Genomic DNA, 27,940 nt, shown 5'->3' with positions numbered 1-27,940 from the left:
CAAAGGGTCAGCAGGTGAATCTCAAAGAGAAGGGTCATCCCTTTCACAGCTGGGAGCTTTAAGGCTCTCGAGGCCTCCTGTTGTCCCATCTTTTCCTTTTCCAACTACAGCCCCTGACGTGCTTTCCTCCCAATAAGCTGGGAAAGTCCTCTATAGATATTGATCCTTTTTTGGCAGAGGGAGAAACTGAGGCACAGAGACTCCCCCAAAGTCACTTCTAGATTAGGAGCAGACCCACAATGAGGAGGCGGATCTTAGTCCTCCCCCATCTCTGCCAAACACCAAGATTCCTCTCTGTTCTCTCTTAGGTTTCTGGTCAGAGAGGGAGGGTCCAGTGAGGGAAGCTGGGGGAAGCAGCTTGAAATTCTTGAAAAGAAGGGCTAATAGCTCTTGTCTCCATGGAGATGAGGAGGCTGACCAAGAAAATCCTTTCCTTGTATGATCCTGGGAGGAAGGCAGTCTAAATATGATGATTATAATGGTTCACAGAGGAGGAAACTGAGGTCCAAAGATGTCCTAATAAAGGGCAGAGCCGGGTCTTGGGACCAGGGACTGGGTGTTTAGGTTCCAAATCCAGCAATCTCTAGATTGGGCCAGTGACTCAGTCACCCTTATGAAGTGCCTACTGTGTGCTGGGCCCTGGGCTAGGTTCTGGGGCTGCAGAGAGCTCACAGGCCAGCCGGGGAGACAACGTGTGCACATGGATGGGGGAAAGTAGGAAAGGCCTCCTGGACAAAGGGGTGCTGGAGCTGAGCTTTGAAGACCCTAGGGCAGTGGTTCTCAAAGTGTGGTCTAGAGAATCCCAGGGATCTCTGAAACCCTTTTTGAGGGTCTACAAATTCAAAAGTAGTTTTTATTTCCAATATGGTAAATGTCTATAAACATAATCCAGATAAACAAAACCGTTTTGGAGAGATCCTCAATAATTTTTAATAGCATAAAGATACTGAAAACAAAAGTTTGAGAACCACTGTCCTAGGGACTCTGAGAGGTCTCTGTGAGGAGGAAGGATCAGAGAGGGAATAATTCCCAGGGTTAATCACAGTGAGTGATTAAAAATAGAGAAAGAAATTACCCAGGCATGGGTTCTATCAATAAAAAGTTGTAATTATGAAAAAAATTTTTTTTAAATTAAAAATAAAAATAGAGAAAGAGCAAGAGATTAAGGTCTGGGCTTCCTAAAAAAGAGAAAGGGCAAATCATGTAGGTTACAAATTGATGTTGTTGATGTTGATGAGATTCCTTCTTTTTCTTCATCATCTTCTTTGTAAAGAGCAGCAGAAACCCAACTCTTTCTTGGAGTTGGGAATTCAGATCTGAGCTCAGATGCTTGCTAGTAATTTAATGCCTTTTCCCTTCAGTTTTTTTTTTCATTTATAAAATAGGGATAATAATAGCACCTCCCTCACAGTATTGTTGTGAGGAGTAAATATGATAATATTTGTAAATTCTAGAAAAAGAAAGATAAAAATCGAAGAACCTGAGAAGAATTTTTAAAGCTTTTTATTATCAAAATATATGCATAGTTTTCAACATTCACACTTGCAAACTGAAAATAATTTTTAGAAATGCTAGATATGATTAATCTCCATAGTTACTGAATAGGAATAGAAAAGAACATACAGAAAGATTTACATGAACCGATGCTGAGCAAGCAAAGCAGAACCAGGAACACATTGTACACAGTAACAGCAAGACTGTGTGATGATCAACCATGATAGATTTGCTTCTTCTCAGCGGTTCAATGATCCAAGAAAATCCCAATAAACTTTGGTTAGAAAACACCATCTGCATCCAGAGAGAAAAGTATGGAGATTGAATGTAGATCAATACATGCTGTGTTCATTTTTTTCTTTTTATGTCAAATAGAAATGGATAACTTAGAAAATCACAAATTAATATTATCTATATTGTACTGTATTTTTATTTATTTTGTTAAACATTTTCCAGTTAAGTTTTAATCTGGTTTCTACCCCTGGGGAGTTTTGAGGGCCTCATTTGCCAATGGATTTGATACTCTATCTTAAGTAACACAGGACATTAGTGGGGCGATTCATTAGTTCTATTGTTAGAGGCAGCTAGGGATAAAGGATCTGACCTGGATTCAAAAAGAACTGAGTTCAAATCCAGCCTCAGACTCTTAACCCCTCAATCTCAGTTTCCTCTTTTGTAAAATGGGGAAAATAAACCTATTTCCTAGGATTATTGTGAGAATAAAATGAGACAATTTTTATAAAGTATTTTGCAAACCTCAGTCCACCTTCCTCATTGATAGGCTTTTATCAGGGGAGCTAAGTTTGACTATAACCTTTCAGGTCATCATTTTCACCAGAAATCAATGTTTTTCAGTAGGCTCAGGGCTCAATCAATATTTATTAAGTGCCTGACATTGCACTAAGTCTTTGGGATAGAAAAAGAGGAAACAAGACAGTCCCTGCTCTCAAAGAGGGATCCAAGACTGAGTCTTAGCAGGTCAACAGTTGGTGAAATAATGGGAGAATTGGGGAGGAGAGTATGAGCTGAACTGGTTCACCAAAGGGTGAAGATGAGGAAAGGATAGAGTGTCTGGAGCAAGAGAAATAGCCCGAAGGAGAATAGAGGGGTCAGAGGATCGGAGGTCATTGTGAGAATGAAGAATAAGGCAAGGCAGAGGGGAGAGGTAAAAGCCAAGAGATTATTGTTGGATAAAGGGATTTCAGAATTCTTCAACAAGCAGATGATGCATCTATGGATGATGGCAAGGTATGATCATCGTTGTGTGTCCTTCTCATGGGAAGTGAGTAGGTTGAGGAACTGATTAATTAAAGGATTTGAGGGGGAGACAATGTGTATATGGGAAGGCAGGAGTTGGGGAGAATTGTGAGTCAAGTACTGAGCTTATTGAGGAAGGAAGAATGATTTGGGGGTCTACACAAATAGCAATTGATAAAAGCCTATCAATGAGGAAGGTAGACTGAGGTTTGCGAAGTACTTTATAAAAATTGTCTCATTTTATTCTCACAATAATCCTAGGAAATAGGTTTATTTCCCCCATTTTACAAATGAGGAAACTGAGATTGAGGGGTTAAGAGTCTGAGGTTGGATTTTAACTCCGTTCTTTTTAAATCCGGGTCAGATCCTTTATCTCTAGCTGCCTCTAACAATAGAACTAATGAAAAGCCCCACTGATGTCCTCTGTCACTTAAGATAGAGTATCAAATCCATTGGCAAATGAGGCCCTCAAAACTCCCCAGGGTTAGAAACCAGATTAAAACTTAACTGGAAAATGTTTTCTTCAGGTAGGAGAGATGAATAGCATGAACCTCCAAGGAGGATCCGTTACAGAATGATGGAGAAAGGGAGAGAACCTGGAAGTGAGGACATCCCAACTCCCCTCACCTAGTGAGTGGAGGAGAGTCAATGAAGATGTGGCCAGTATGGGGAAAGGTAGACAGAATGCTATCCAAGGATCATCGACTGGAGCTGGGAGACCATCTACCCCACTCATTGACAGACTGAGGCTCAGAAATATGGCTTTCCCAAAATCACTCAGCTAACGTATGTCTGGATTTGATTCCAGGTCTTTGTCTTACCTGTATATCTCTACACCTTGCTCTCCTTGGTTGAGAGAAAGCCAGACATTGGGTCTGAATTTAGATGGTTCATGATTTCCCTACGATATATATTCATGGTCCATTTTTATCCTAGGAAATATGGGACTCCATATAAGGGACTCCATGTTTTATATATATAAATTTAAAGATATATATATATACATATATATATATATACATATATAACATAAAGGACTCTCTCTCTCTCTCTCTCTCTCTATATATATATATATATATATATATATATATATATATATATTCATTATTGGGCTCGTTCTTTCTGGAATGGGGGATAAATGGGTGACCTCACTGGCACGGCTACCTTGGAGCTCAGGTGATATTTTCCCTGCCCAGGGAGGTCACGCAGTGGCCAGCTCTCCTCAGGCATTAGGAGCCGTCACGGCCTGCCCAGGCTGTTTTTTCAAGATCAGATTGGTTTCATGGAAGCAGGAGTCAGCGTGATGACAGGTGGAAGGTGGTGGGGAGACTCAGGTGCAGGAACAACCAAAGCCGGAGAAGCCACGCGTGGTGGGAGCTGCCCTCCGGACAGACAGTGTGGGCAGCTGCTGGCCCACTGCATCGATAAGGACTCAGGTGCTTCTTGGAAATGCACTGGCCTGTGCCCTAATGGAAAGAGCAGGGGCACAGGAGATGGGGAGAACAGTTCAGAGAAAGAGGAGGCGATGTTCCAGCCTGCTTCAGGGCTGGCCACAGGAGCAAGTGCAGCTGCAAGAACCTAAGTCCATTGTCCAAAGCGAGGCAGCAGGTAGCTGAGGTTTGAACCCAGGTGCTCTGGGTTTATAAGGAGGGAGCTTTCCTCCCCACAACATATTGCTACTCTTTTTGCTGCCATTTTCTTTTCTTTCTCATTTTTTTTCCTTTTCCATTTGATTTTTCTTGTGCAACAAGAGAATTCCATAAGTATGTATGCACATATTGGATTTAACATACATCTACCATGTTTAAAAATAAAACAAAACAAAACAAAAAAAACAACCGACTGCTAAAATGTAATAGAGATGAGACTGTTTTCTGACTCAACCCCATGTAGAGAACAGCACTGACTGACTGACCCCATGGAGCCATGGCCATGGAGTCAGGAATGCCTCCAGGCAAGACTCAAGTGCAGAGAAGACACCAACCAGCCTCTGCAGAAGGGGTTTCCCTAAGTGAGTAAAAGCAAATTTCTAGATGAAATTTCTGAATCTCCTCTAAAGTTGTCTCCTCAACGATGTGGCAGTTAACTTTATAATTTCAATTAAATTCCTTCAAATACCACAATTTATTCAGCCATTCCCCACCTGATGGGCATCCACTCAGTTTCCAGTTCCTTGCCACGACAAAAAGGGCTGCCACAAACATTTTTGCACACTTTGTCATTTTCAAATATAAAATATATATAAAATACTTTGTCAAAAGTATTACTTTTCTGTCTTCTTCTAACTTTCTTCTGTTCTCTTCTGTGCATTTAAAAAATGTTTTGATTGCTCTCTTTTATTTTTTCCTTCCTTTTTGTCTACCCTATTGCTATTACACTCACCCATCTAATCCCCCTCACCTACATCCTTAGACAAGCAAAACAAATCCACACATTTGCTCTGCACAAGAAAGTACACTCCTCAATATTTTAGGAGGAACACAGCTGGCCCCACCATCAGTCTCCTGGAATTGTGCTTCCTCATTGCATTGATTAGTTATTAAGTCTTTCACATCTGACTTTCTTTCTGATGTCATTCCTGGATCAGTGATTCTCCTAGTTCTGCTCATTTCCTTCTGCATCAATCAGTTCATCCCCATCTTCCCAAGTCACTCTGAAATAATCCCCTTTCAAAGTTTCTTATTATGCTACATAGACCAAACTCTGGACTTCAATTCCAGAATGAGACCGGCTACACCAGTGTGCTCCCCCCATCTACACAAAGAGTACACGATCCTTGAGAATTATTTAATCAGCCAGCTTTAAGTAGCTTTTAGAAAAGTGTAATTAATATAATGGTAAAATAACAGGAGATGGTATAATTGCTTCACTCCTCCCCACCCTCTTCCATGTTCATAGAGAATCCAAGAGAGAATAATCTTGAGTTTAGAGAGTAACTTTCTTAGAGGTAACAGGTTCTGGAATTCCTTTTCTTCCATTTGTGGGGTGCTCAAGAAATTCCCCTTAAGCACGGTGAACCTGCCAATCCATAGATCCTGCACCTTTGAACTGAGGACCTTGCTAGGATATCAGTGGGAGGATGGGATCCTCCAGATCCTTCCCAGTTCACAGGGTTCTGTTTGGGGAGTGTCTTGGAAAGAAACCCAACTAAAACCTGTCCTTCTTACCCCAAGCATTTCCTCTTGAAAGTTGTCCTGGAAAGTCACCTACCTTTGTTCTAATTGCAGTTAATCTATCCCTTCTCAGCTTGCCTGATAATTGATAGATAATCTCTGGGGGATGATCAAGTTTCTTTGGCCTCTTCAAACATGTTGAAACTTCATTCCTTTAGTATCATAGTGTTAGATGATTAAATTTATGATTAGCCAAGATTGAATTGATTTAGACAGTTTCTTGTTGATTCTAGGTGGAGTATACTTGCGTAAATCCAACCACTCAACCCTTATATTCCCATAATTTGATGAGAATCTTTTTCGTTTCCTCTTTTTTGCTGTAACAAAGAGTTGTTACAGATATTTTTCTATATATAGGTCTTTAATCTCTCTCTTTTTAAAAAACAGAAGAAGAAAAAAAAAAAAAAGGATTAAGTTCGTGCCCAAAGAAAAGATAGAGATTCAGAGGACTTAATATGTCCTAGATGTGTGATCCTGGGGGAAAAGGGTCACAACTCCAAGTGCCTCAGCAAAAAAGAAAGAAAGAAAAAAGAAAAAAAGAAAAGAAAAAGAAAGAAAAAAAGAAAAGAAAAGATTAAGTTCATGCCCAGAGAAAAGATAGAGATTCAGAGGAAGTAAAATGAGTAATTTTGATTACATAAATTTAAAATTTTTGTACTAACAAAATGAATGGAACCAAGATCAAAAGAAAATCAGGAACTATGGGAAAAAAAATCTTTGTAACAAGTTTCTCTGATAAAGATCTCATTTTTCAAATGTATAGGGAACTGAGCCAAATTTTTAAAAACGGGAACTACTTGCCAAACAAAAAAAAATGGTCAAAGGATATGAATAAGCAGTTTTCAGAGAAAGAAGTCAAAGTTATCAATAATCATATATTTAAGAAAAAAACCCTAAATCACTAATAAAGAAATGAAATTAAAACAACTCTGAGGTAGTGTCTTACATCTATCAGATGTGATCAAGATGAAAAAAAAAAAAAAAGGAAAATTACAAATTCTGGAGGGAATGAGGAAAAATAAGAATATTAATATATTTTTAGTGAAGTTGTGAACTGATCCAACCATTCTAAAGAATAACATGAAACTTTATACCTAAAGAATCAAAAAAACTATGTATGCCTGTTGACCCAGCAACACTACTACTAAGTTAATACCCAAAAGAGATGAAAGGAAAAGGACCTGAAAATGGCTGAAAAGATGTGGTGTATGAATGTGGTGGAATATTGGGATTTTTTTTTTATCTTAAATAAGATGATTTTATTTTTTCTCAATGACATGTAAAAATTTTATTTAAAAAAATTTTGAGTTTGAATTTTTTTCTCTCCTTCTTTCACCTCACCCTTCCTTGGGATGGTAATCTGTGATTAAAGGTTGTCCACACCCAGAATGTTGCCTCATCCCAGTAAACTAAGAAAGCTGGAGAAAGGTACAAGGTATTTTTGGTTCCCCCAGGTCTTGGATCCACCCAAGACATTCCCGTTTTGGGTTACACATTCAGAACTTGTGATGGATCCACCCAAGCTTATGTTTTGGCTTTTGAGAAAGCTTGTCTAAATCCTATTCAATGTAAACCTTTGGGAAGAAGCCACAAGTCCTTTCTGAATTGCTTTTCCTCTATCAAATATCTAATGAATTTCTTTCTAAAACCATTTCAGAATTTGGGGTATTTTCTCATGAACAATATCTACCACCTCTCCTACCATTAGATCAACTATTCTACACCAACGTGCTGTTGAAAAGTCTGGGCCATACGCCTGCATTTTTTCCTAGCAATTTCTAGCAAATTTGCTAGCAATTTACTAAACTTTGCAGAGAAAGTGATGGAGAATTACGAGCACTATTGCCTTATAGAACAGAGAGAAGCAGTGAAGGATAAAGCAGATTTAAAGAAAATGTAGCCTCTTGTTCAGTCAGGACCAAAATTGGTCCCCTAGAGATGTTGAAGTCTTCCAGATCCTCCTGTCTGCAGATTACATTATGTTAGTTCAAAGCCCTGGGATGGCACAGAACCTCCTAGACATGATCTATGGCCATTCCAAAGAATTTGGTTTAGCTATCCACATATGAAAAAATAAAGTGAATGAAAAGCATCTATTTCCAGATTTGGTATATCCTTAAATAGTGTAATTCCAGAGAAACTGAGGCAAGATAGAGAGTATTTAATAATGTATTTAAAAGGGAGAGATTTACTGGGACCAAATGAATCCATGGTTGGGTCCCAGGGCTGAATGAGACTGTGGTCTCCAAGAATCCAGCAAACAATGTGAGTTCTCAATGACATATATACATGTGGCTCAGACTCAGGGGGTAGACTGAGGCAGGGGTGGAGTCAGAGCTCTGAGAGTAGGAATGGGACTGTGACAGAATGGGTTGAGCCTCAGGAGAGGGGGATGACATAATAGGAGGAGGCACCCAGAGATGGGGAGAGGCATCTTGATAAGACAGTATCTGACATTCTGATAGCTTGGGATGGGAAGAGGCATTCTGATATTCTAAAACATAAGATCTTTTATCCTTATCAAATATTCTGATTAAGAGGGAGGGGTGGTTTTGCAGGACAATTATAAACTGAGTCAGAAGGCTTAGGGAAACAGGCAGAACTGGGTCAGGATAATTAGGGAAACTGAGTCAGGACAATAAAAGAGAAAGGTGGCATAACAATACCCAATCTATAATGGTTGTCCATCAATGTATATATCTTTTTTTTAAAAGAGTTTTATTTTAATTTTTTAAATTAAAGCTTTATATTTACAAAATATATGCATGGGTAATTTTTCAACATTGACCTTTGCAAAACCTTGTGTTTCAAATTTTCCTTTCCCTTAGATGGCAGGTCATCCATTACATATTAAATATGTTAAAATATATGTTAAATCCAATATATGTATACATATTTATACAATTTCGATGTCTAGATCTTAGATAATGGATAAGCAACTAGGTGCAAAACTAAAGAGAAAGGACAAGGCAGGTAATTGCCTTTGAGAATTGTAAAGCTCTTTTTATAAAGACTAGTATACAAGGTCTTTATGTAATTCTAACCACGTAGAATTAGAAATAACAGTCCCTCTTCCCTCCCCACCAAAAAGATGTCAAATTTCATTGTAAGGGATTGGAATGTTCAAGTAGGAAATCAAAAAATAACTGGGATAACAGGCAAGTCTTAGAATAGAAAACGAAGCAGGGTAGAAACTAATAGAGCTTTGTGAAGATAAAAAACTCACTGGTCATTTATGACCAGTTTGATCATAAACACACACTCCTTTTCAACTACCCAAAAGGTGATTCTACAATGGACATCACCTGATAGTCGATACTGAAAAGAGATTGATGATATATACTTTGTAGTCAAAGATTGAAAAGGTCTCTATAGTCTGTTAAAACAACACCTAGAGCTGTCTGTGGCTCAGATGATGAGCTTGTTATTGCAGAATTCATATTTGAATAGGAGAAAAAGGGAAAACCATCAAACCATACAAGTATGATCTAAATAACATCTCTGATCAATATGAAGTAAAGGGAATAAATAGATTTAAGGGATTAGAGTTGAGAGACAAAATGCCTGGAGAACTATGAATAGAGTTTTAATAAGATTACACAGGAGGCAGCAACAAAAAAGAATTCCAAAACAAAAAGAATAAGAAAGCAAAATGCTGTCTGAAGAGGCTTTAAGGAGAAAAGATGCACATGAATGCAGAATTCCAGAGAACAGCAAGGAAAGATAAAAAGGTTTTCTTACATGAGCAAAGCAAAAAATAGAAGAAAAGAATAGAGTGGGAAAGATAAGAAATCTCTTCTTGAAGAGTTTTCTTAAAATCAGAGATAGAATGGAGATCAAAGCATGCTTTTATTTATTTTTTTTTATTTTTATTTTTTTTATTTAATAGCCTTTTATTTACAGGATATATACATGGGTAACTTTACAGCATTAACAATTGCCAAACCTCTTGTTCCAATTTTTCACCTCTTACCCCCCCCACCCCCTCCCCTAGATGGCAGGATGACCAGTAGATGTTAAATATATTAAAATATAAATTAGATACACAATAAGTATACATGACCAAAACGTTATTTTGCTGTACAAAAAGAATCAGACTCTGAAATATTGTACAATTAGCTTGTGAAGGAAATCAAAAATGCAGGTGTGCATAAATATAGGGATTGGGAATTCAATGTAATGGTTTTTAGTCATCTCCCAGAGTTCTTTTTCTGGGTATAGCTAGTTCAGTTCATTACTGCTCCATTAGAAATGATTTGGTTGATCTCGTTGCTGAGGATGGCCAGGTCCATCAGAACTGGTCATCATATAGTATTGTTGTTGAAGTATATAATGATCTCCTGGTCCTGCTCATTTCACTCAGCATCAGTTCGTGTAAGTCTCTCCAGGCCTTTCTGAAATCATCCTGTTGGTCATTTCTTACAGAACAGTAATATTCCATAATTTTCATATACCACAATTTATTCAGCCATTCTCCAACTGATGGACATCCATTCAGTTTCCAGTTTCTAGCCACTACAAAAAGGGCTGCCACAAACATTCGTGCACATACAGGTCCCTTTCCCTTCTTTATAATCTCTTTGGGATATAATCCCAGTAGTAACACTGCTGGATCAAAGGGTATGCACAGTTTGATAACTTTTTGAGCATAGTTCCAAACTACTCTCCAAAATGGTTGGATTCGTTCACAACTCCACCAACAATGCATCAATGTCCCAGTTTTCCCGCATCCCCTCCAACAATCATCATTATTTTTTCCTGTCATCTTAGCCAATCTGACAGGTGTGTAGTGGTATCTTAGAGTTGTCTTAATTTGCATTTCTCTGATTAATAATGACTTGGAGCATCTTTTCATATGACTAGAAATAGTTTCAATTTCTTCATCTGAGAATTGTCTGTTCATATCCTTTGACCATTTTTCAATTGGAGAATGGCTTGATTTTTTATAAATTAGAGTTAATTCTCTATATATTTTGGAAATGAGGCCTTTATCAGAACCTTTGACTGTAAAAATATTTTCCCAGTTTATTGCTTCCCTTCTAATCTTGTCTGCATTAGTTTTGTTTGTACAAAAACTTTTCAGTTTGGTATAATCGAAATTTTCTATTTTGTGATCAGTAATGATCTCTAGTTCTGCTTTGGTCATAAAGACCTTCCCCTTCCACAGGTCTGAGAGGTAAACTATCCTATGTTCCTCTAATTTATTAATAATTTCATTCTTTATGCCTAGGTCATGAACCCATTTTGACCTTATCTTGGTGTACGGCGTTAAGTATGGATCAATGCCTAGTTTCTGCCATATTAGTTTCCAATTTTCCCAGCAATTTTTATCAAACAGTAAGTTCTTATCCCAAAAGCTGGGATCTTTGGGTTTGTCAAAGACTAGGTTGCTATATTTGTTGACTGTTTTATCCCTTGAACCTAATCTATTCCACTGATCAACTAATCTATTCCTTAGCCAATACCAAATAGTTTTGGTAACTGCTGCAAAGCATGCTTTTAAAAGAAAAAAACTTTATTTTCCTTTTTTTGGGGGGAGGTCAATGTTTTCTTTCAGAATATGACTATTATGGAAATGTTTTGTATGACTACTCATATATAACCTTTATTGAATTGCTTGCATTCTCAATAGGAGGGAGAGTAGAAAAGGAGGAAGGGAACTTCCTGGAACTCAAAATTTTAAAAACAAATGTTAAAAATTGTTTTTTACATGTAACTGGGGAAAAATGAAACTTAAAAATTAAATAAAGAAAAGAAAAAAAATCAGAAATAGTAAGGGAATGTTTCATGCAAAAGGCATGACAAAAGACCAAAATGATAAGAATTTAACAGAAGCAGAAGAGATTAAGAAGTGTCAAGAAAACACAAACAAAAAAAAAAAAAAATCATTGATAACCCAGGGTGGTATGTTTATTGATCTAGAGTTAGACATCCTGGAGAATGAAATCAAGTGGGCCTTAGGAAGCATTGTTAATAATAAGTCTAGTGGAAATAATGGAATTCCTAAAAATCCTAAAAGATAATGCTGTTGAAGTGCTGTGGTCAAAATGCCAGGAAATTTGGAAAACTCAACAGTGGCCACGGGATTAGAAAAGATTGGGTTACCTCCCAGTTCTTAAGGGGGCAATGCCAATGAATGTCCAATTTTCAGAATAAATGCATTCATTTTACACATCAGCAAAGTTATGCAAGATAAGCTTCAGCAATATTTAAATGAGAATTGCTGGTTTTTGAAGAGGCAGAGAACTGGAGAGCAAATTGCCAACATCCATTGGATTATGGAGAAAGAGAGGAAGTTTCCAAAAAATATCTATTTTTGTTTCATTTACTCCATTAAAGCCTTTGACTGTGTGGATCACAACAAAACATGGCATCTTACTTGTCTCCTGAAGAACCTGAAGCAGTTAGAACTAACCATGTAACATCTGATTGGTTTAAGATTGGAAAAGGCATAAAACAAGGATGTATACTGTCGCCTTATTTATTTAACCTATATATAGAGTATATCATACAAAAGGCCAGGTTGGATGAACTAAAAGGTGGAATTAAAGTTGCTGGAAAAAATATTAACATTTTCATATATTACAGATACCATTCTGAGGGAAGAAAGTGAAAAGGAATTAGGAAGCCTCTTGATGAGAATGAAAGAGGAGGATGTAAAAGTTGGTTTGAAGTTTAACATAAAAAAAAAGATCTTGGCAACTGATTCCATTATTTCCTGGCAAACAGAGAATTTTTATCTTAGAGGCTTAACAAAAACAAGTAGCACCAAGAACTGGCCTGGGCTTGGAGTTTGCAAACTTCAGGTCTCTCTAGACTCCTGAATTTGTTGCCTTGCCTAATAGATATTAGTGCCATGTGAACTCTTTGACTAAAAGTCTATCTTTTAGCCCTAAACTGCTTGGAAACCTTGGACTAGGTGCACATCTTGCTGCCTTGAGCAGGGAGCAATGGAGATCACACATCTATGTTAATCTCTTGGTATTTGTCCTTCCATAACTATACTCCATTTGTAGTTGTTTTGCTCTTCAGAACTGCCTCTTTGTGTCTGCAAAATGCTACAAAGTCATAATATACAATCTTAGAAACCATGTAGCCTCTTTACTAATACTTTATTTAATTCTTTGTGTCAACATTTATTAAGAGTTTGAGTCTATAGCTTTCTTTCATTGATTTGTCTCTTCCTGGTTTAGATATCAAGACGCATTTTGTATCATAGAAGGAATTCCTATTTTTCCAAATTTATATTATTTTATATTGGAATTGTCCTTTACTATTTGATAAAATTCACTTGTAAATCTACCTGGTTCCAGGTTGGATTTTTTTTTTCTTTCTTTAGGGACTTCACTCATGGCTTATTCAATTTCTTTTTCTGACATTGAATTATTTAAATTTTCTACTTCTTCCGGTAAGACAGGTATTTTATGTTGTAGATATTCATCCATTTCATTTAGATTGTCAGTTTTGTTGACATAATTACTTCCTGTATTTCTTCATTTATTATTATTTATCCTTTCAAAATTTTTGATTCCAGCAATTTGGTTTTCCTGACTTTTTGGATCATATTAGTAAATACTTTATTGTTTTTTAAAAACACAACTTAGAACTTTACAAAACTCAATGGATAGGTTCTTTGCTTTTAATTTTGTTAATCTTGTATTTGAAAAGTTTCATGTTATTGGGGCTATTTTAATTTGGAAATTTTTAGTTTTTTATTTAATTTTTAATTTTTTAACATTGCATGCCATTTTATTTCTCTTTTTTGTTGAAGAATATGCTTTGAGATATAAATGTTACCCTCAGGTCTCTTCTGGTTATATCTCCAAGTCTCATTGTTGTCATCTTCTTTGATTAAATTTTCTATTTATTTCTACACTTTGTTTTTTGACTCAAAAGTTTTTTAGTATTACTTTATTTAGACTCCAATTCATTTTTAATCTTTTCTTCAAAGGTTTTTTATTGAACATAATTTTATTCCATTAAATATTTCTGTTTTTTTCACTTGTTTGTGAGGTTATTATGACCACAAGTGCCTTTCTGGATGGGAAATATACTCCCTGTCATTCATATTCAGTAATTGTCAGATTTATCATAGCTAACATTGCTAACAAGTATTTAATTTCTATATCGTTTATCTTTTGGTTATATTTGAATAGATCTGTGAGAAGTATATTAAAGTCTCTTTTTTAGTTTTACTATTTTTCCTTTAATTTAATTATTTTTTCCTTTAAATATTTAGTTGTTATATCATTCACACAAGCACATATACAAATTGATATTTTCTATGATGCTTTAAAGCATAATGTAGTTTCTAAATTTGATTATCACCTTACCTGAGAACATGATTGCTACTAATTTTTTTTTATTTCACTTGAAACAATATATTTTGCCTAAGACCTTTTTTTTTTAAATTCTGAATTTGTTTCAAGTTTATTTCTTATAAATATGTTAGAATTGACAAAAACTGTTGGGAAAACTGGAAAATAATATGGCAGAAACTAGCCATAGACCAATATCTCACACTATACCGAGATAAAATCAAAATAGGAACATGATTATACATAAAGATTAATACCATAAACAAATTAGGAGATCAAGGAATAATTTACCTGTCAGATCTACAAAGGAGGGAAGAATTTATGTAATTGCAAAATAATTTTGATTACAATCAATTAAAAATCTTTTGACAAATAAAATCAGTGCAAACAAGGTTAGACGGAAAGGAGACAGTTGAGAAACAATTTTTATAGCCAGTGTTTCTGCTAACAGCCTCATTTCTCAAATATATAGAGAAGTGAATCAAATTTATAAGAATATGATTCATTCCCAATTGCTAAGTAGTCAAAGTATATGATCAGGCAGTTTTCAAACGAAGAAATTAAAGGTATCTATAGTCATATGGAAAAAGTGATTAGTGATTAGAGAAATGCACATTAAAACAACTCTGAGGTACCACCTTACACTTATCAGATTGGCTAATATAACAGAAAAGGAAATAGATAAAAGTTGAAGATGTGGGAAAATGGAATACTAATGCATTTTTGGTAGAGTTATGAACTGATCCAACTATTCTAAAGAGCAATTGAAACTATGACTAAAGGACTATAAAATTATGTATACTCTTCAATTCAGTAATACTACTACTAGGTCTGTATCCCAAAGAAATCATGAAAGGGGAGGGAAAGACCCCCATGTACAATAACATTTATAGCAGTTCTTTTTGTAGTGGCAAAGAATTGGAAATTGAGAGGATGCTCATCAACTGGGGAATGACTGAACAAATTGGAACATATGAATGTAATGGAATATTATTCTGTAAGAAATGATGAGCAAGCTGATTTCAGAAAAACCTGGAAAGACTCACATGAATTGATACTGAGTGAAGTGAGCAAAACAGGAGAACATTGTAAACAGTAACAAAAGATTATGTGATGATTAACTATGATAGACTTAGCTCTTCTCAATAATGCAATGAATGCTCCGAGACAATTCTAAAATACTTGTGATGAAAAATGCTATCCACATCGAAAGAAAGAACTATGGAGTCTGGAAGCACATCAAAGCATACTATTTTCACTCCCCTCCTCTTTCTCATGGGTTTTCCCTTTTGTTCTGATTGTTCTTTCACAATATGACTAATATGGAAATGTTTAACCTGATTGCACATGTATAATCTATATCAGATTGTTTGCTATTTTGGGGAGGGGAGAGGGAAGGAGAAAAAAATTAGAGCTCAAAATCTTATAAAAAATAAATATTGAAAACTATTTTTACATGTCATTGGGGTGAAAATACTATTAAGTACCCCCTACTTCCTTTCCAAAGAAGAGGATATATTGAAAGAATATGCTCATCTCTGGTGAACTATATTTTATGCAATGTGCTTTTATTACATTACAATCTGTTGCCCTTCCCCTCACCTAGATTTAGATCAGAGATTCTTGATTTTTCTTTCCTTTTATTCTCTGCCTCCACTCTCTTCACTTACCTCCAAAAAGAAAGTTAAGTTTTGCTTAAAACTAATCCTTTCTTGAAATCTCTTCCTCTTAATCCCCATGTTTCCTCTTCTGGCTTCTTATTGAATTAATGAAATACAGAATTCTCTCTGTGTTTAATTCTCCATTGATTCAGAAGAAAAGGAGGTCTATATGTAACCCCATCCATGACTCTGTTTATGTGAAATTTCCAGATAAATTGGAAATTATGTCAATTTCCATCTTTTCCTCTTTCTACTTAAATATATTCTTTTTTTTTTAAAGATTTTTTCAATATAATAAAAAATGTGGCATCTCTTTGGTTTACTTGATCATTTTTCAATCAGGTGCTCTTAATGAATCCTTGTTGGAATAGTTGTGGGAAAGGGGAAGGGAATAAACACTTAAATAGCACATAAGAAGTAGATACTGTGCCAAAGGTTTCCTCACAATAATACTGGGAGGTTGAAGCTATTATTATCTTCATTTTACAGTTGAGGAAACAGAAGCCAACAGAGGTTAGGTGGCTCGCCCAGCATTATGCAGCTAGAAGTCTTTGAGTTCAATTTTAAATTGAGATTGAATTCAGATTTAAATTGAGACTCCAGGACTAGCACTCTCTCCACCAGCTGCCTCTGTTCTTCTCAGTCTGCCATCTTTCACAAGCATCAAGTAGCTCATGCTTAATACTGCGACAAGGGTTGGGGTTGCAAGACCAAAGTCAAACAGAGCCTGCCCTCAAACAGCATACATTTCAGGGGAGATGGGGAGGACTAACGTAGACGTGTAAAGGTATCAAAAATAAATACATGACTGAAGGGCTCAGAAATCTGTGAATTGTAAGGCACAGAAATGGCAGTGGATTCTCATGGGTCAGTGTTTAAAAATTATCTATGCTTTGAAAATAAAAAGCTTTAATAAAACAAAAGAAATATTCAGTGTTCATGGCTGGGTCATGCCAATATAATAAAAATGACAACACATTCAAAGTTAATTGACAGATTTAATGCTATTCCAATCAAAGTGCCTAAAGTATATTTTATAGTAGACAAAAAATAACAAAATTCATGTATAGGAACAAAAGATTTAGAGTTATCAAAGGATGTAATGAGATAAGGTAAAAAGGAAGGGAGATTGGAACTTCAAGACTTCTGGTTAGATTATAAAACAAGTCATCAAAATAATTTGGTAATGGTTAAAAAAAATAGAAAGTACATCAATGTTCCAGAGTAGATAAAGAAGAATTAGAAATAACTGAATTCAATAACTGGAGACCCAATAGATCAGCAAACATACATTCCTTAGGAAAGAACTCACTATTTGAGAAGATAGTTGGGACTCAAACTGAAAAGTGTGACAGAAATTAGATTTGGAATAATGTATTATATTCCACAAGAGATTGGAAATGGATATGTCATTGGCATATTGAAGAAAATATAATTAAAGATTTGGAACAGAAGCAGATAATATGTGAGCATAAATATCCTTATTTATCCTTCACTAAGGAAGGTGAATCCTTCATTAAAATAGAAGAGAAGCAATTACAAAAGATATCACAAATAATTTTGCATACGTGATGGAAACACTTTTGTTCGAGAAAAATGAACGCTTCTTTTGAGAAGAAAAAAACACTTTGTATTAATCAGTTAATAGGGGTTTGTTAACTTAGACAGAAAGACAAAAAAAAACTTCAGGGGACTTTTGATTTGCCTTTCTCTTAGAAATGATTTGGGGAACTTTTTCACATGATTATTAATAGTTTGCATTATTTTGATTGTTCATATTTTTAACTATTTATCAGTTGGGGAATAGTTCCCCAAATCTTAAGTTTTATCTCATGTCCATTAAATTATCAAAGATGTCAAAAGATAGGACTAGTCCATGTTGGAGAGGTTGTGGAATGACAGATGCACTAATGCATTACTGGTAGAGCTGCAAATAAAGTGGCTGAAATACTTATTTCACTGCTGGGCATTTACTCCAAGGAGATCACTGACCAAAAGAAAGGCTTTAGAGATACCAAAATATTTATAGCAGTACCTTTGTGGTAGCCAAGTATTGGATGCTAATGGATAGCAATCAGTTGGCAAAGGAGTAAAGAGACTGGGAATATCGCGGCATATTCCTGTGCTATAAGAACTGACATGTGGAATGATAAGTATGAAGAATAAAAAATAAAAAATGAAAAAAGTGGTAATTATGATGAATAAAAAATGAAAAAAGTATGATGGATAAAGAAGCGTGGAAAGATTTATATGAACTGGTGCAAAGTGGAGTAAGCAGAGCAGGGAAAGAATTGACTATACTATAAAGGGAATCACTCTGAAACTAAAGCTTTGCTTCCCCAAAGTCCCGAGATGACCCTTCCCCTTTCTCTGTAGAAGTGGGTGTCCACAGAACAACTGCATGTAATATCAGAATTTGGGGATCTTGATTTTCTCCTTTCCTCCCCTTTATTCTTTGTATCAGGGACGGCTCTCCAGGAAGTAGTAATGAGAACAGGGAGAGAAGCAGGGAGAAACATAGAAAATGTAAAACAGGGATGTCAATAGAGATCTATTTTTTATGACATCAAAGAGAAATTTGTGTTTGATGCTAGAGGTAAGAGGGAGTCACTGAAGCTACGGAAGACGATGCATGAACTTTAGGGACATCATTTTGGGACCTCTGTGGCAGATAGATTAGGGAGTAGAGAGTCTGGAGGCAGAGACCAATTAGGGCAAAGCTCCTTAAACTCTGGGTCACAACTCTGGGAGGCAAAAAAATTGGCCATAGTAAAAGGTATGAAATAGACTAACGAGATTTGGTTTTTTATGTAAAAATAAACAAGTGATCAGCAGGATAATTTCAGAGAGGCCTGGAGAGACTTTTATGAATTAACAAAGTGAGTGGAACCAGAATATTGTTAAATGGCAATGACAAGATCATGTGATCAATTCTGATGGACGCGTTTTTCAACAATGAGGTGATTCAGGACGTTCCAATGGTTTGTGATGAAGAGAGCCATCTGCACCTGGAGAGAGGACTGTGGGACTGAGTGTGGAACATAACATAATAATTTTACTCTTTTTGTTGTTGTTTGCTTGTATTTTGTTCTCTCATTTGTTTTTCCTTTTTGATCTGAATCTTTTTGTGTAACACAATAAATGTGGAAATAAGAAATAGTCGCACATGTTTAACCTATATCGGTTGACTTGCTGTCTAAGGGAGCGGGTGGAGAGAAGGGAAGGAGAAACAACTTGGAACACAAGGTTTTGCAAGGGCGAATTTGGAAATTATCTGAAAATCAATATCTGTTTGAAAATAAAAGTTTTAATAAAAAAATTTCTTAAATAAACAAGCGCATCCATCTCATTAGTAAGCAAATTTTCCTTCATCTTTAATAATGGTAAAATTATGTATAGACCAAAGGATTGTTTTAAAGTAAATTTCCTTATGATGCATTATAGGTAAATGTTTGATTTGTACAGCTATTTTATATACCTCTATACTCGGGGCTGTGTAAAAATTTCTCAGGCACAAAGGGTGGTGAGGAAAGTTTAAGAAGCTCCCATTTCGGAGGCTCTCACAATAACGCGGGTGAGACTGACAAGGTCACAGGCCCATTGGACTCTTTTTTTGATAACCCCAAAGGGAACAAGAACCGCCTCGGGCGCTAAAGCCCCAGCCTTGCACTGGGGATGCACATCACTGAGGGGCTCTCAGGATGGGCCCCATGGCAGAAAAAGCCATCTTCCTTTCGGGGCTCCTCTGTGGTAAGGAACCAGACAGCGGGGACTGTGCATGTGGAGGCCCTGCGTCCGAATGGCATCCTGAGAGCAGCCCAGCAAGGGCCACGGTGGGAGCGCGGGGGGCAGCCAGGGCCCAGCAAGGGCCATGGTGGGAGCATGAGCCCTGCCGCGGGAGATAGCTGGGGCCCAGCAAGGGCTACAGTGGGAGTGTGGGCCCTGCCGCGGGGGGCAGCCGGGGCCCAGCAAGCGCCATGATGGAAGCACAGGGGGCAGCTGGGGCCCCATTTCACACAGCCCCCGCACCCACTGCTTGGGGGCCCCAGTATTTGAGCACCATTTCAGCACAAGCAGGAGAGCGTGGCTGGCCACGGACCTCGGGGGCCCAGCAGGCCGAAGCAGGCTCAGGGGGGTGGCCTTGGGCCTGTCAGCCCAATTATAGCCGCTCTGGGTGCAGGGCACAAAAGCAAGGAGGTGAGGGGCTGCTTTATATTGTTCATTGAAGGAAAAAGAACATATTACTTGAGAGAATATGCTAGTACTTCCTTCTCCCTCCATTGCTGGGACTCTTCTGTTCCCAGTGCAGGGCTGTCAGAAGCGGCTCTGGGGGCCCCAGGGAGGGTGTGGGTGACCCTTAATGGCAGACGTCGTGCCCGTTCTCTGCAGGGCAGAGTGAGGTGGGGGCCGGCCAGCCAGAGCCAGCTCATCTGTGACTTCTCCTTGCTGAGCCCCCCCCCTCCAGACTCAGCCCCCATTAATACACGACACACACAAGATCAATGGTGACCAGGAGCCGCCTGTGAACCCAGGGCCCGGGCCCGACGTGGTTCTCAAGGCTGAAAGCTGGGAAAACATGGATGGATCAACTTTTGGAACAAAAGTACCTCCCACTGAGCAGCATTTGGGGCAGCAACAGCCAGTCCCTGGGGTTGGCAGGGGGTTCCAGTAGGGAACACCCCCCGGGGATGCACCCACCTCCCCATCCCAAGACCATAGAAGGCAGCGTTGTACAAGAGCGTGTTTATTTTAAAGGGAGGAACAGAAGCCTGGGGGTCCTCGGCTGAGAACCAGACCGAGGACCTCCATCTCTTTCAGATGCCCGCCATCGTCCAGGAAACATCTGGGCCAGGATGCAGCCACAGGCTGACCGGGACCTGCGGGGACGTGGAACGGGCCTGGCCCACGGGACCCCTCCCATCATTCAAGGGCACCAGAGGCCACCAATCCAAGAGCAAGGCCTGGCACACCCTTGGTACAGGCTGGTGACTTTGGTTCCAAAGGACTGCTTCATTTTTCTAAAAATTACTGACAAGTGTGGAAGGAATCACAAAGGATATAGTGGTAAAGTAAACTCCCTGAGGCATCAACAAGCTCGAGGAAGTGAGGATGAGCCTGGGGTCCTGGCTGCCTCCTGAAGTTGGGGCCCGGGGCCCTCCCGCACAGAGTTCCCCTCGTCGGGGGCAGAAGCGCTTCCGAGAGCCTGCTCCTGGCTCAGGTGCCCCCTCCTCACCAGCCGATACAGGGGTCTGGGCAGTCTCGCAGGTACGACTCAAACACGTCCCCGGACACATCCATCAGTGTGGTATAGACCGTGAGCTAGAAGAAAGGTCACTCGGGCCTTGAGAGTGCCAGCCAGGGCACAGCACGGACCACTGGGGGCGGGGCCAGGACAGACCCCAACCCTGATTTCGCTCCCCAGCCAGAGAAGTGCCTAGGCCCCCACCAGGACAGGTTCCCTTGCTCAGGCCAGCCCTCGGTCTGCCCTACAAGCTGCCCCCCACACAGACCCGGCCAGAAGCCTCAGGTGGCCCACCCTGATCCCTGGGGCCCTTCCCTGCCACCCCCACAGAGGGCCCTGACCCGGGGCTCCATGCCTCCCATGCCGGCAGCACCAGCGCCCGCAGGCCCCAGCTAGTGCTAGGAAGTCCCTCCAGCCGCCATGTGGGGGCCTGGGCCAAGAACCACCCCCCCACAGCCCAGTGTGAGCCGGCCCAGGGCTCCCCGGGAGTCACCCCCAGCCCACTTCTCCAGCTCAGACCAGCCCGAGGGGAAGGACTCCGGGGGACACGCTCCCAGCAAAGAATTACCTTGTTGAGAATCGGCTTTGTAGACAGGATGTCGTATAAAGCAGGCAACGAGATGTTCTGGGGAAGGAAGTTCCCTGCTCAGTGAGGTCTGGAGATGGGTGGCAGCGGCTGCCCTGAGCCCGCTGAGGTGGGGGCTCCCAGCCGGCAGCGTCCCCAGGGCTGGCTGCTCACTGACAGCCCCCCACTCCTGCCACTGCACGTGGGGCTCAGGGGGCGGGACCCCCAAGCCAGCCCCATCCCTCCCCTCCGGCCCTGTTCTGTTTCTCTGTTCCTCCCGGCCCGGGAAAGCAGCACCGGGGGTGGTCCTGTTTACCAATCCCACAAGTGCCCAGGATTCCCACAAGCCTCCCTTCTCTACAGGGGATCTCTCCCTGCCGGGGGCTCCCCAGGACCGAGGCCAGCTTCTGCAGCTGCCACCCCGAACACAAGGCTATCCGGGGGTCTCAGCTCTGCCTAACCAGGGACAAATGGGCGCTCCCACTTCTCGCCTCCTTTCTAGCTGACGGCGGCGTGCTCTGTCTCCAGCCACGCCCCGTGCCAGACGCCGTGGCCCCTTCTCAGATGCCCCTTTCTCGGCTCGTCCCAGACCCCCCGGGGAAGGAGAAGTCCTGGGCCAGAGGCTCCAGCCCGGCCGTGGTGGTGGCTCCCACTCTGGGCCTCCCAGGGCATGACTGGATCCGGGCCGTTTTGTTCCCGATGGCTCAGGGGGCAACAGCAACAGCTCCCGCCCCAGCCAGGACCCCGAGGGCTCCCCTGCCCCCCCTCCCCAGGAGGCCTCTGCCTCAGACACTGTGAGAGGGGAAAGGCCTTCGCTTAGAAAGGTCAAGGTTGCCCGTGTGTCTGGGGCCAGCTCGAGAGCTCCGGGCCTGGGTCCTGACAGGACTCCGAGGACTTTGCTGTCAGCCCCGAGTCACAGATGTCCCCGCCCCCCCCTCCCCCCCCCCCCCCCCCCCCTGGCTCTGCCCATGACACCTCCTGCCAAGCCAGGCCACTCGTCCCCCTCTCCAGGCCCGGGGCTGTCCCTCTCCCCCATCCTGGCAAACGCCCACCATGCCTCCCTCCTGCACGGGGACCAGAATGACTTGTGTGTGGGGCCGGGGGGCTCAGCCTTGTGCTCCTCCTTTCTAACTCCCAGTGGGTGTGTCCGGCCCACGTCCAGAGCCCCCGTGCTCCTGCCCACCATGGCTGTCCCTCTACCTGGGTTCTGAAGGCCCCCCCCCCCCTCAGCACAGCACTGGGCCCCGGCGGGCGCCTGGGCTTCTCCTTCCTGTTTTCCTCCACTTCTCCCAAATTCTGCTGAGTTGCCTCTGCCCAAGTCTGGCCTCGGAGCCCCCCTCCCTGCTGGGGGCAGGGGCTCACTCTGACTCGGGGACTCACCTCCTGCGTGGTTTGGTTCAGGCAGGTGATTGTGGGCTTCCTCCGGTCGTCCAAGAAGAAGGGGGCTTTCCAGCGGTCATAATTGGTCTCCACCAGGTACCACCTGCCCTCCTGGGGCCTGAGCCTGCCCAGGAAGAGGGAAGCCCTGAGCCTCGCCCCCCCCCCCCGCCCCAAGGCTGGGCCCGGTGCCGCCCCCCCCCCCGAATTACTCGTAGACATCCAGGGTAGATTTCCGGTCCCGGGTGATCACACAGCCCTCCCCCGACTTGTTGCCCCCGAGGATGAAGTAGACCGGGGCCAGGATTTTGGTTTTGACCAGCAGGTTCTTAGCTTCTTCATAACTGGAGAGGGGAATGTGAAAACAGACCATTGCTTCCCTCCCCACGGTCCCGAGCCAGGACCCTACCCGGCGGGGGAGCCTCCCAGGAAAACACCCCTCCCTCCTTTACCCTCAGGAGTGAGGGGTCCTACGGGGGACTGGGCACTGGAAGTCCTCAGCCACCAGCAAGCCCGATGTGAGAGAGGAGGCAGGGTCAGGCTGAGGGCTACCCGCCCCAGGGCTCTCAGATGGAGGGCACACTGCCCATGGGGGAATGGGGCAGAACGGGGTTCTGTTTTGGGGGGGTGTGCATGTCTGAGCCCCAACGTAGCAGTCAAAGAGGGTGTTGGTGCCTGAGGGTCACTTCTGGATTAACACGAGACCCGTCCTCAGACCTCAAACTCCACGGAGGGGCCATGACAAAAGCCCCCTGGGCTGCTGAGAACTCAGTCACCCGCATAGTCTCCCTGGGTCTGGGCCACAGCCCTGTGAGGAGGGGCCCACAAGGAGCTATGTGCTCATTCCACAGAAGAGGAGCCCGGCATTCAGACCTTGGCTCTGCCCTTTACAGGGGGCATGGCCCCCCCCCCCAACTCCCTGCTCTTGGAGGCTCCCCAGCAGAGGAGGCCCTGAGGGAAGGGCCGGGGGAGGCTCCAGGGGGCTGCAAGACTAAAGCCCCTGAACGGCTTAGTGCGGACCCCAGCGCCGGCCCCTACAGCGCTACCTGGTGGCGTTCTCCAGAACATCTCTCATGAGGAAGCTGATCCACATCCCGTCTCTTCTGCCCAACATCCACTCAATGATGCCTGGGAGGGGGAGGAGGCAGGCGCCTGCATGACCGGGGAGGGGGGAGGGGCCCTGGGAGTGCCCCCCGCCCCGCCCAGGAGGCCGGCCACCCCCACTCACCTAAGTAGCCGCCGTTGGAGTTGAAGCGCTCGTTCAGGGTCAGGCTGAACATCCCCTGAGAGAAACACAGAGAACCGACTTAGGGCAGGAGGCGGTTCCTTTTTCTTTAAAAGCCTAGTGCTCCCCACTGTCGGACCAGCCAGTCCCGGTGCCAGGCGTGGGAGTGCAAGCGGGCCGAGCCCAGTCCGTGCCCCCGAGCCCAGGCTCCCCTGCCGGAGGCCCGCCCTCAGCCTCCCTTTCCCATCTTCCCCACTGATCTCTGCTAAGCGAGAGGCTGCTGGGGCTCCCCCAGCCCAGAGTCAGAGGCTCCTCACTGGCTTCAGGCCTGTTAAGATGCCCACGTAGCCGGCAAATGAGGTAGCTTTGAAGACCGTCTGGCTGTTCTTCTGGAAATCCAGATTCACTGTTAGCAGCTTCAGATTTTCTGTCACAGTCCAAGTGTTGTTGTTCTTGTTCCACCTGCACAGACAGCCCCGGGGCAGGGAAACAGGGCTGAGGCGCGCCAGGCTGGTACTGCGGCGCCCAGTGGTGTGGGGGCCTAACTAAGGGGGTCCCTTTGAGGCAGGGACTCCGCAAACCCCGTCTCCCCCTGAGACAATCTAAGGACTCAAACTGACGTGGGGGAGCGGACAGCAAGACCAGGGAGGAGCTCCTCCACTTGCTCAGGGGCTCGCTCCCTCACAGCCACTGCCCACTGCGTTTCTCCCGCCTCCACCAGAGGCCTGTCCCCGGGACCCCTGCCCTGCCAAGGGAGCCCACTCCCCCGTTGTGGCCGAACAGGATCAGGCTGGCTCTGCGGGACGCCTGTCACACCACTCAGCATAAATGGCCATAGATATAGGCCTTTGTGCCTTACTTACCCAAGAAAGATTCCAAAATCCATATTTCTAGCATGGAACAAATGACCTCGGGAAAGGAAAGAAGGAAGAGTGAGCAGAACCCATGACAGCCCCATCCACCAGGTCACAGTAGGGGGTGGCCAGCGGCTGGCGCAGGGGCACGCGAGCCCTTCCACTAAGGTCCAGCCCATGTTTCCCAGCTCCTACCTCTGGCTGCAGACAGGGCCAAGGACTAGGAAGTCCTGAATGAGTAGGGGAAGGAAACAGCCTCTCACCCACCATGGCGCTCCGAGATGGCAGCCAGCCCTTTCCTACCTTTGCTGGGGGCTGCCTTTGCTGTTGGAGCGTGAGGTCCGGGTGAGGGTAAAGAAGCCACACATGGCAGAGGGCTGCAACGGCCGGGGTACAGATCAGCCTGGGGGCTGGGGGAGCCACGTCAGGGCTGCAGAGACTCGAGGAGCCTCCCTGCCGGGCTAACGTAAGTGGCTGGGAGCGATGGGGAAGTCTGAGCCATGGCCACAAAGCTCTGCCATCCATGAAAGGCTGTGGGCGGGTGATCCCAGAAAGGGAAGCCCATCTCTGAATGCAGGCCTGGTTCCTGCCCACTCCGCCCCCGTCCTCGCTCACCTTTCTTGTCTTCTGCTATTATGGAGGTGCAGACAGTGAAGAGTTCGTAGAAAATGTTGAAGGAAATGATCTCGCCTGAGGAGAACAAGCCATATTTACAGGTTAGCGAATGGAACAGAGACGCAGGCGTGCAGACCCTCTGACCCGGGGACCCCTCCAGCCCATCCACATCCCAGAGAATATGCCACCTGTGCCACTCATGCCCCCCCAGAGAAGCCCCCCTACAGACTGCAGGAGTGGAGGAGGGTGGAGGCCCTTCAGTGGAGGATGGGCAGAACAAAGCATGACTCTGTTTCTACTCTGTCCTCCAGTTCTTTGTTTTTAAATTTATTTTTAACAGACATGGCTTTATGAACATGTTGGGAGAGAAAAATCAGAGCAAAAGGGAAAACCATGGGAGAGACTAAAAAAAAAATAACAGAAAAAAGTGAACATAGCATGTATTGATTTACATTCAGTCTCATTCTTTTTCTGGATGCAGAGGGCGTTTTCTGTCCAAACTCTATTGGGATTGCTTCCAATCATTGAACTGCTTAGAAAATCTGAGTCTTTCACAGTTGATCATCACGCATTCTTGCTGTTATTGTGTACAATGTATTCCTGGTTCTGCTTGTTTCTCTCAGCATCAGTTCATGTAAATCTTTCCAGGTCTTTCTAAAATCAGCTTGTTCATCATTTTTTATTAACAATAATATTCCATTACCTTCATATACCACAACTTGTTCAGTCAACTGATGGGCATCCACTCCTTTTCCAATCCTTAGCCACTACAAAGAGGGCTGCCTCAAACATCTTTGCACAAACAGGTCCCTTTCCCTCCTTTAAAATCTCTTTGGGATAAAAGGCCAGTAGTGATACTGCTGGATCAAAGGGTATGCACAGTTTGATAGTCCTCTGGGCATAGTTCCAAATTGTTCTCCAGAATGGTTGGATCAGTTCACAACTCCACCAACAATGTATTAGTGTCCCAGTTTTCCCACATCCCCTCCAACTTGTATCATTTTCTTTTCCTGTCATTTTCCCCAATCTGAGAAATGTGAGGTGGTACCCAGAATTGTTTTAATTTGCATTTCCCTAATCAATAGTGATTTAGAACATTTTTTCATATAACTATAGATGGCTTTAATTTTGTCATCTGAAAACTGTCTGTTCATATTCTTCTCTGTCCTCTGGTTCTAAAAGATCTGGGCACTCTTAAGAATCCTTGAAATAGAATGTCTAGATTCCTTTTTGGTCGTGGTATTCATATGGTCCAATGATTGTTAATGTTATCCTTCTCAAAATGTTTTCTAGGTCAGTCTTCTTTGCAAAGAGATGCCTTCCATTTTTTTTTTCCTTGTGCTAACAGATGATTTCCTTTTCAATTTCTTCTGCCAAAGTTCTCACTTTTCCCCATTTTTTCTCAAACACTCATCCCATTTATAAAAATATTTTTTAGATTCTTACTTCATCTCTTCCAGAAATTCTAGTTTAAAATCTATGCTGTTTTTTCTCTGAGGCTTTGCTTGTAGATATTTTGGAGCCATCTTTTCTGTCAGAGTTCCTACCAAAATATGTTGGTACAGTGTTCTTTCATTGTTTGCCCATTCTCCCAGGGACTTAGTGTGAGAGCTGGGCTGTGTGCCATTTCTAGAGGGAAGGTCTGGGCTGATCCTGTTTCTGTTTTCTTGAGGTGTTGAATGTTGTGTTATACCAGGTTCTCAGGAACAGCCTGGGGAGCTGCAAGCTTCTGGAACTCCCAAAAAGGTCTGATCCAGGGCAGTCTGATTGCTGCCCCCTGGTCTGAGGCTCTGGGTTTGTCCTGGGTTTGGGTCTGAGCAAAAGTAGATAGTGCTGGACTCTGTCCCTGTCAGTCAGCTGGAAAACTCTGGTGGTTCAGTGACAAAACCATGGGCTCCCTTTTCTTCTGGGATTCCCACCTAGGATTTGAACTATACTGATGCAACTGCTGCTACTACTGGTGGTGCTTTCTGAACTTCTTTTTCCACACACTAGCCCATGTCTCCCTGCTGGGAATGCTACTCCCCTGCACAGGTCCTCCCTTGATCTGGGATCTGGAACTGGTTCGTGATAAAGCTTTTAGTTTATACTTGTTCTTGTTGCAGTTCCCTGTGGGTCTGGAGGTGCCCGAGTATAAGCCTGAGACCTCTTCTTTCCCT

At 42.6% G+C, this 27,940-nt stretch overlaps 1 protein-coding gene across 2 annotated transcripts in view; it reads right to left on the bottom strand.

Moving 5' to 3' along the window:
* Positions 1-20,631: 20,631 nt before the first annotated feature.
* ASAH1 (N-acylsphingosine amidohydrolase 1) overlaps positions 20,632-27,940 on the bottom strand; it is a 39,784-nt gene continuing 32,475 nt past the window's right edge. Inside the window, exons 6-14 of one of the 2 annotated variants that reach the window (XM_031943839.1) lie at positions 25,782-25,856; positions 25,176-25,221; positions 24,630-24,774; positions 24,316-24,370; positions 24,134-24,215; positions 23,300-23,431; positions 23,091-23,214; positions 21,714-21,770; positions 20,632-21,222 (exon numbers count right to left, since the gene is read on the bottom strand). In XM_031943839.1, coding sequence (XP_031799699.1) covers positions 21,133-21,222; positions 21,714-21,770; positions 23,091-23,214; positions 23,300-23,431; positions 24,134-24,215; positions 24,316-24,370; positions 24,630-24,774; positions 25,176-25,221; positions 25,782-25,856 — 806 coding nt within the window. In that variant the 3' untranslated portion in view covers positions 20,632-21,132. The remainder of the gene's footprint in view (positions 21,223-21,713; positions 21,771-23,090; positions 23,215-23,299; positions 23,432-24,133; positions 24,216-24,315; positions 24,371-24,629; positions 24,775-25,175; positions 25,222-25,781; positions 25,857-27,940) is intronic. The other variant, XM_031943840.1, reaches the window with a different exon arrangement.

Source organism: Sarcophilus harrisii, chromosome 6 (assembly GCF_902635505.1).
Source record: "Sarcophilus harrisii chromosome 6, mSarHar1.11, whole genome shotgun sequence".
Classification (NCBI taxonomy): Eukaryota; Metazoa; Chordata; class Mammalia; order Dasyuromorphia; family Dasyuridae; genus Sarcophilus; species Sarcophilus harrisii.
Note: the sequence above shows the minus strand (reverse complement) of the source record. Positions and strands in the feature narration are given on the sequence as shown.